At 40.7% G+C, this 8,224-nt stretch overlaps 1 protein-coding gene across 1 annotated transcript in view; it reads right to left on the bottom strand.

The window, feature by feature from the left end:
* RALGAPA1 (Ral GTPase activating protein catalytic alpha subunit 1) overlaps nucleotides 1–8,224 on the bottom strand; it is a gene marked incomplete at its 5' end in the record, with an annotated part of 288,956 nt that overhangs the window by 242,720 nt on the left and 38,012 nt on the right. Inside the window, one exon of the mRNA XM_015561310.1 lies at nucleotides 4,092–4,149. Coding sequence (XP_015416796.1) covers nucleotides 4,092–4,149 — 58 coding nt within the window. The remainder of the gene's footprint in view (nucleotides 1–4,091; nucleotides 4,150–8,224) is intronic.

The following is an 8,224-nucleotide window of genomic DNA, read 5'->3' as shown; positions in this document are numbered from 1 at the left end:
TGCAGTGACGTGCAGTGGCTGCAACAGTTGGGTGAAGAGGCTGGTGCCTTCCCCTGATCAGCCTGGTCGCCTCCCACAAAGGGAGGCCAGACTGTGGCTTAGGCCTGCTCCCCAAGGGGAGCAGGGAGAGGGCCTAAGCCGTCACTAGGACATCCCCTGAGGGCTCCCAGAGACGGGGCAGGCTGGGCTAAGGGACACCCCACCCGCCCAGTGCACGAATTTCGTGCACTGGGCCCCTAGTATTTTAAATGAATACAGAATACACATTCTCAAGCACAATGCAACATTCTCCAGGAGATACTATATTCTATACCACAAAATATCTCAAAAATGTTAAAAGCAGCAATACTATATCAAGTGTATTTTCTAACCACAAAAGAATTATTAGGAATCATACAGAAAAAAAAACTAGGGTAATATCAAAAATTTGAGAACTTAAAGAAGAAAAACACTCTTAAGTAAGCCATACAGGTCAAAGAGACCAAATGAAATATTAGAAAATATTTTCAACTGAATGAAAATCAACTAGAGTTCCTGATTTATTTTCCTTTATATGTTAGACAAAAAACAAACAAACAAAAAAAAAAACAAGAGTTTTAGCATTCTTCAGAGTGACAAAGAAAAATAACCACTATGTATAATCTCAAGTTAGACATTTATTGGAATACTAAAGGCCCGGTGCATGGATTCGTGCACTGGTGGGGTCCCTCAGTGTGACCTGAGGGGATTAGGCTGAAACCGGCAGTGCAACTCTGCCTGCCACTCCTGCCTGCCACTACCACTCATCCTGGCCCCCCAGCGTCTGCTACGGGCTCGTGCCCAGTCAGTCCCAATCGGGAAAGGCTCATGCGATCGCAGAGGTGCTTGCCAGGCCTGAGCCCTGCATCTGGCACCCATCAGTCAGCTAAGCGGCGCTCCAGTTGTGGGAGTGCACTGACCACCAGGGGGCAGCTCCTGCATTGGAGTGTCTGCCCACTGGTGGTCAGTGCGTGTCACAGCAACCAGTCATTTGGTCGCTTAGGGTTTTACATATATAGATTATCCTAATATATAAAAAACCCAGGGTTCATAACAACCGACCAAAGGCTCAACCGAACACCAAAAATCAGTCCTGCAGTCAGTGCTGGGTTGCCAACCCAGCACTGACTGCTGCCTGTGTGGGCACAGCAACCCAGCACTGACTGCCAAGGGGGCTGCGGATCAGGCCCAGAGAGAGGCCGGGAAAGGCAAGGCTCTTTCTCTTTCTCTGCAGGCCTCTGCGGGGACTGCTGATCAGCCCCACCTCTGTGATCAAGCCTGGGGATAGGCCCGGAGACACTGACTGGCATAGAAATTGACCAATCAGAACCAAACTGACCAGCAGGGGAGGGCAGTTGGGGGCGAGATTAGCCTGCAGGGGAGGGCAGTTGGGGGTGAGATCAGCCCAGCAGGGGAGGGCGGTTAGGGGTGATCAGGCAGGCAGGGAAGGGCAGTTGGGGGCGAGATCAGGCCGGCAGCGGAGGGCAGTTAGGGGCGATCAGGCAGGCAGGCAGAGGTGTTAGGGGCAATCAGGCAGATAGGCAGAGGCAGTTAGGGGTGATCAGGCAGGCAGAAAGATGAGCAGTCCAGATTGCGAGAGGGATGTCCCCCAAGGGGTCCCCAATTGGAGAGGGTGCAGGCTGGGCTGAGTGAACGCCTCCCCCTCCATGCACGAATTTCGTGCACCGGCCCACTAGTTAATCATAACTAGATAGCCTACAGGTCCTCTGGAGATTCCTTAGGAGATGCAATAATCTTCTAAAGTTCAAATGTCTCAAAAAGTTGCTTCAAGACAACCTTCAAGGACATTTTTATAAGATACAAAAGAGGATTTCACTATTCCATTGAGCACCTTATTAGCAATTCATATGTCTTCTTTGGTATAATGCCCACATATTTTGCCTATTTTTAAAATTTGACTAATCTTATTATTGAGTTGTAAGAGTTCTTTATATATCATCGATGCATTATTTTTAGTCTCAAACTTTTATCTAAAAAGTTTAGCCCTGACCGGTTTGGCTCAGTGGGTAAAGCATCAGCCTGCGGACTCAAGAGTCCCAGGTTCGATTCCGGTCAAGGGCATGTACCTTGGTTGCAGGCACATACCCAGTGAAGAGTGTGCAGGAGGCAGCTGATTGATGTTTCTCTTTCATCAATGTTTCTAACTCTCTATCCCTCTCCCTTCCTCTCTGTAAAAAAATCAATAAAATATATTTAAAAAATAAATAAATAAAAATAAAAAGTTTATACTAAAAGGCTCTATTTTAGAATTTTAGCCCCTGTATCAATACCCCTTCTATATGTCCAGAAGTTGTTGTTTTTTCTGGAATTGCTAATTGGGATAGATTACAAAGTCTCAGAGATTTCATTTGCTATAACTGATTAAGAAACATAGGACTGCCCTAACTGGTTTGGCTCAGTGGATAGAGCATCGGCTGGGGACTGAAGAGCCCCAGGTTCGATTCTGGTCAAGGGCATGTACCTTGGTTTTGGGCACATCCCCAGCAGGGAGTGTGCAGGAGGCAGCTGATCGATGTTTCTCTCTCATAGATGTTTCTAACTGTCTATCCCTCTCCCCTCCTCTCTATAAATCAATAAAATGTATTTTTTTAAAAAGAGAAAGAAACATAGGACCTAAATAAATCTGACTCGTTTTTAAAGAGAAAGAAACACAATTTTTCACATGAACATAAGGGTTATAACATTTTACTTCAACAATATAGATCTGGTGGCTCTCTATATATTCCCCACAAAAAGGGTAATGAGAATCACTAACAGTCAATCCTGACATCATTGAGACAGTGAACCAAAGCTAGTAATTGCCTATCTGCAAATTCCTCTAGAATATGAGGGGGGCAAGTGTCTTATTATGACACCTTGAAAGCACTGTGATACTGCAATTGTTACAGAACCAGACTCAAAACCAGCAAAGCATGTTGGTTTAGTACCTGGTAACAGAAAGTCTGTGACCTCCTATCTGCTTGGTCTCCACAGCAAGGTTCCCTCCCTCCTCCCCCCTCCCCCACTTCTTCTTTTCAGCTTTGTTACATAATCTGAAAAGTTCCCTTTTGACCTTTCAAGCAGAAAGGTTAACTCTAGTTCTCCCCCTTTTTGTGTGGGGCAAACTACCAGTTGACTCTGCTTGCTTTCAAACCTGGAACCATTGCTTCTGCTCTACTTGGCACTTTGCATTACCTTTTCATTCCTGGTTCACAAAGATATTTATTTTGATGCTGAGCCTGCTTTTATTATTATTTTTTGGTGTTATAATATTACCATCATTGCTAATGTATTCAGAGTACAAGAACAAGTGAAACCACGCAACCACTCTGGCTCAATGATTGTCAACCACGGGCCAATTCCTGGCCAGGGTGCATGCCGGAGTTGTGGGCTCGATCCCCAGAGAGGGTCGAGCAGGAGGCAGCCAATCAGTGATTCTCCTTTATTATTGGTGTTTTTATCTCCCTCTCCTTTTCTCTCTGAAATCAATAAAAATATATTTTTTTAAATAAAAAGGGGAAACAAAGAAATGTACCATTTTGACAGGAAGTCATCTATGTTTTTATCTTTTATTCCTAATAAGTCTAGTCCAGCCGTGGACAAACTACGGCCGGTGGGCCGTATCTGGCCCATTTGAAATGAATAAAACTATTGAAAAAAAGACCGTACCCCTTTTTTTTGTTTTTGTTTGTTTGTTTGTTTTTTTGTTTTGTTTTTTGTTTGTTTGTGTTTTTTTAATGCTTAAAGTATTACAAAGGGTATTACATATGTGTCCATTTTTTTCCCTCCGCCCTAGACTGTACCCTTTTATGTAATGATGTTTACTTTGAATTTATATTAGTTCACACAAACACTCCATCCATGCTTTTGTTCCGGCCCTCCGGTCCAGTTTAAGAACCCATTGTGGCCCTCGAGTCAAAAAGTTTGCCCACCCGTGGTCTAGTCCTTTATCATTTTTGTTTTTACTAAAGCATAAACTATGAATTAATTTCAAGTAATGATCAATCAATTGAAAAGCATTTTCTTATATTATCATTTATTTCAAATGTGAAATACACATTTAAATTACTTACCAATACTATGAAATTGCCATCGCTGATGAATTCTTTCCGGAAGAAGTTGTAAAATTTTCTAAAAATCAACATAAATAAAACAACAACAAAGAAAAAAAGAATGAAAAGCAAGGAATGAGTCCACATTCTGTGCAATGTGAAAAATTAAAGAGCTTACACTAAAGCTTTGAGTTTCATAGGTAAAAGGTAGTATTACAAATACAAGTTAGTCTTTGAGCTAAGCTGATAATACTGGCATTATTTCCGAAATGGCATATAATCAAGATTTGAAAACCCCCAAAACAACAAAGTATACTAATAAAGACATGAAACAGTAAATTAATTTTAACTTTTACAATGATGTGGAAAGTAAATATATTTCTCCATAGTGATTAAATACTAAGTGCAAAATATTTCAAAATGCTTATTTAGCATTCTTAGAATTTCTGCATTGTAGATACTACTGATAAATTTTTAAATTTGTTCAGCTGTTAAGATTTGTGACATTTTCTCTTTTCAAGTAATTCTTTCTGCTGTTTTGATAAATCATGAGGAAATATTTTGATTTCACAAAAATCCCATTCAATATTTATACTGAGTTAACGTATGCAAACCCAAATGCACCTATATGTTATAACTATAGGCTGAAGAACAAAATTTTTAAGTTCAAAAGACTTATTTAGCTAAGCTAATATAGGTTTCTAGTACTGGGAAATAAACACTTTTTACATATAATATTTTCATAATTTTGCCTTTAATTTCATTTATGTATTGCATATGTGTGGATTATTCTAAATCCACAGCTGCTGTATGTACTATGCTGCTGAACTAAGCTCTCAGTACTCTACTTACTAAATGACACTTGTGTGTGTTTGGTGTTACTGCTGCTCTTACTACTATAGTTATTAGAAACACCATTAATTGGATGTTCATAAAGGCTAAATACTAAACTAGACACTTTATATAATTGTATCTTATTAATCCTCACACCCAACCTAAGAAGAGTTTATTAATCTCATTTGAAAAACGAGAACATGTGTTAAGTAATGTGCTTAGGTTAGAATATAAAAGAGGCCCTAACAGTTTTGGCTCAGTGGATAGAGCATCAGCCTGCAGACTGAAAGGTCCCAGGTTTGATTCCGGTCAAGGGCATGTACCTTGGTTGCAAGCAACATCCCCAGTAGGGGGTGTGCAGGAGGCAGCTGATCGATGTTTCTCTCATCAATGTTTCTAACTCTCTATCCCTCTCCCTTCCTCTCTGTAAAAAAATCAATAAAATATATTTTTAAATAAATAGAAAGTAAAAGAGCCCGGCTGGTGTGACTCGGTGGGTTGAGTGTCATCCCATGCACGAAGAGGTTGCTGGTTTGATTCCAGGACAAGGCATATGCCCGATCCCCAGTGAGGGGCATGCAGGAGGCAGCCGATCAATGTTTCTAACTTCTCTCCCTCTTCCTTCCTCTCTCTCTAGAATATCAATAAAACACATATTTCTTAAAAAAGAAAGCAAAAGATATGCCTATTACTAAAATTTGTGCTTTTATACAATTCTGCTCAAAGGATAGTATACATGTTTTACTCTTCTCTCATATGATCTCACACAAGAAGATGAAGAAATTACAAAGTTCTTCACAGATCAATGCTGGTCTCAACATGAGATACATAAACTTCTTTACCTTTGCCCTCTTCATATTTCTCTCATAGCGAGCCAACAACTGCATAATTATAATTATTTTGAAAAGCAATAAAATTTTTTTGAAAAGACAAGTTTATGATTATTCAAAAGCATTCCTAAATTATGACTATAAAATTATAATTTAGATTTAACCCCTTATAATATGTAAATTAACATGTCTACATGTTTTTATGTGGTTAATATGAAAATGAATGAAATTCTGTGTACTCTTAACTGCACAGAAAACATCTTACACCATATATTAATATTACATAATGAAGTGTTTTTTTTGTTTTTTAAATATATTTTTATTGATTTCAGAGAGGAAGGAAGAGGGAGAGAGAGATAGAAACATCAATGATGAGAGAGTATCATTGATCGGCTGCCTCCTGCACACCCCCTACTAGGGATCGAGCCCGCAACCCAGGCATGTGACCCTAACCCGAATCAAACCTGGGACCCTTCAGTCAACAGGTTGATGATCTATCCACTAAGCCAAACCACCTAGGGCAAAGTTTTTTTATTCCAAAAGGAAGAGATCACTTTATAATTTCTTCATAAAAAAAATTATCATTAGTCTCCAAAGAAATAATATTTGTCTCCATTGTAAGTAGAAAACATAAGCACACAAATTAAATTTTTTTCAAAACACGAAAACTCTATATCTAACATCATTTTTTCCTAATAAAATTTAGGAAGCATTAAAGACAAAGATTACTATTCAAAGAATAATTATAAAGGGTGTACCAAAAATATGTATACATAAACTTTAAGTAATTATGAAGGCAGTGTTTATTAAAATAACTTTCATTTTCAAAACTGAGCTATCAGCTGTTAGTGTGTATAAATTTTTGGGATACCCTGCGTATCTACACTAATAAAAGAGAAACATGCAAATTGGTGTCACTCCACTATGCCCAGCAGCCAATTAGATGAGTATGCAAATTAACCTAACAAAGATGGTGGTTAATTTGCATATGCAGGCATGGAGCGAAGACTGAAGACAACCTAGAAGGGAGCCAAGTGCTGCAGAAGGGAGCAAAGCTGCAGAGAAGCAAACAGGGTGGCGGAGGCGGGAGGGAAGCAAGCGAGGCGGCAGAGGTGGGAGCGAAGCCCTCCTCGGCGGGTTCCGCTCCCTTCTCTGCTTCGCTCGGCTGCAGGAAGCCCTATTCTTGCAGGTATCTTCCTGCAATGGGCCTCTAGTTACACATAAAAAAATAAATATTACTTTTTAATAGAAGAAATATCTTGAAAAGCTTCTATTACCTTATTAATCATTTCAGTTTCCAGAACAAGCTCCCAACTGCTCTGAACTCCAGTTCCTGGAGAGTCTCTGGGGACCCAGACTCATACCGGGAGAAACTGGAGTGGTGGCATCGGTCAGAACTCGAGGGCGGCTTTCTCCCAGAGGTGCTTGCAGGGATTACCGCAGGACACTGAGACCCCGGGCCTCTTACGGCAGGGCTGAAGATCAGCCATAGCTGTTTGCTCCACCCTGTTGGTTCCCTGAGATCCTGCAGGCTAGATTAGCACCTCCTTAGATCCAAGAGCCAGTGTACCCAGTGGTCAGAGTGGGACCATCCAATTATAACTCCACATATCCATAAGGGACACACTCAGGGGGCAGACTCAGTGAGAACCAAAGCCCCACTGAAGCAAGTCTTGCCCCAGAAGGGTGTCTTCAGCACAGAAGTTCTCCCACCGTAGACACAGCTGTTTCTCACAGCCAATTGGCCTGGAGGTCAATTCTTGCCACTGATACCAGCAACAAACAAGTCTTGTTGTTAACTACAACAAGACTATGCACACGGCCCACAAAGGGGTGCACCAAGAGTGTCCACCTGAGGTACTTGGGGAGGCTGAGCCACTGGGCCCTATAGGACATGCAGCAGACAAAGCCACTCGATCAACACAGGGAAGCATAAAAAATGCGGAGACAAAGAAACAGATCACAAAATGACAGACATGGAGGAAAGGAAACGACTGGCTATAGAGTTCAAAACCACGGTTATAAGATTTTTCAAGAATTTTCTAGAAACCGCAGATAAATCTAGTGAAACCCTTGAGGATATGAAAAAGGACCAACTAGAAGTTAAGCATACACTGACTGAAATAAAAAATAACATACAGAGATTCAACAGGAGACTAGAGGATCGCAAGAATCAAGTCAAAGATTTGAAATTCGAAGAAGCAAAAAAACCCAACCAGAAAAGAAAAACGAATCCAAAAATATAAAGATAGTTTAAGGAGCCTCTGGGACAACTTCAAATGTACCAACATCCAAATTATAGGGGTGCCAGAAGAAGAGAGAGAGCAAGAAATTGAAAACCTATTTGAAGAAATAATGACAGAAAACTTCCCCGACCTGCTGAAATAAATAGACTTACAAGTCTAGGAAGCACAGAGAACCCCAAACAAAAGGAATCCAAAGAGGACCACACCAAGACACATCAGAAATAAAATGCCAAGAGTAAAAGAC

The sequence above is a fragment of the Myotis davidii genome, unplaced genomic scaffold (genome assembly GCF_000327345.1).
Source record: "Myotis davidii unplaced genomic scaffold, ASM32734v1 scaffold176, whole genome shotgun sequence".
Classification (NCBI taxonomy): domain Eukaryota; kingdom Metazoa; phylum Chordata; class Mammalia; order Chiroptera; family Vespertilionidae; genus Myotis; species Myotis davidii.
This window is presented reverse-complemented; position numbering and strand designations above follow the sequence as displayed.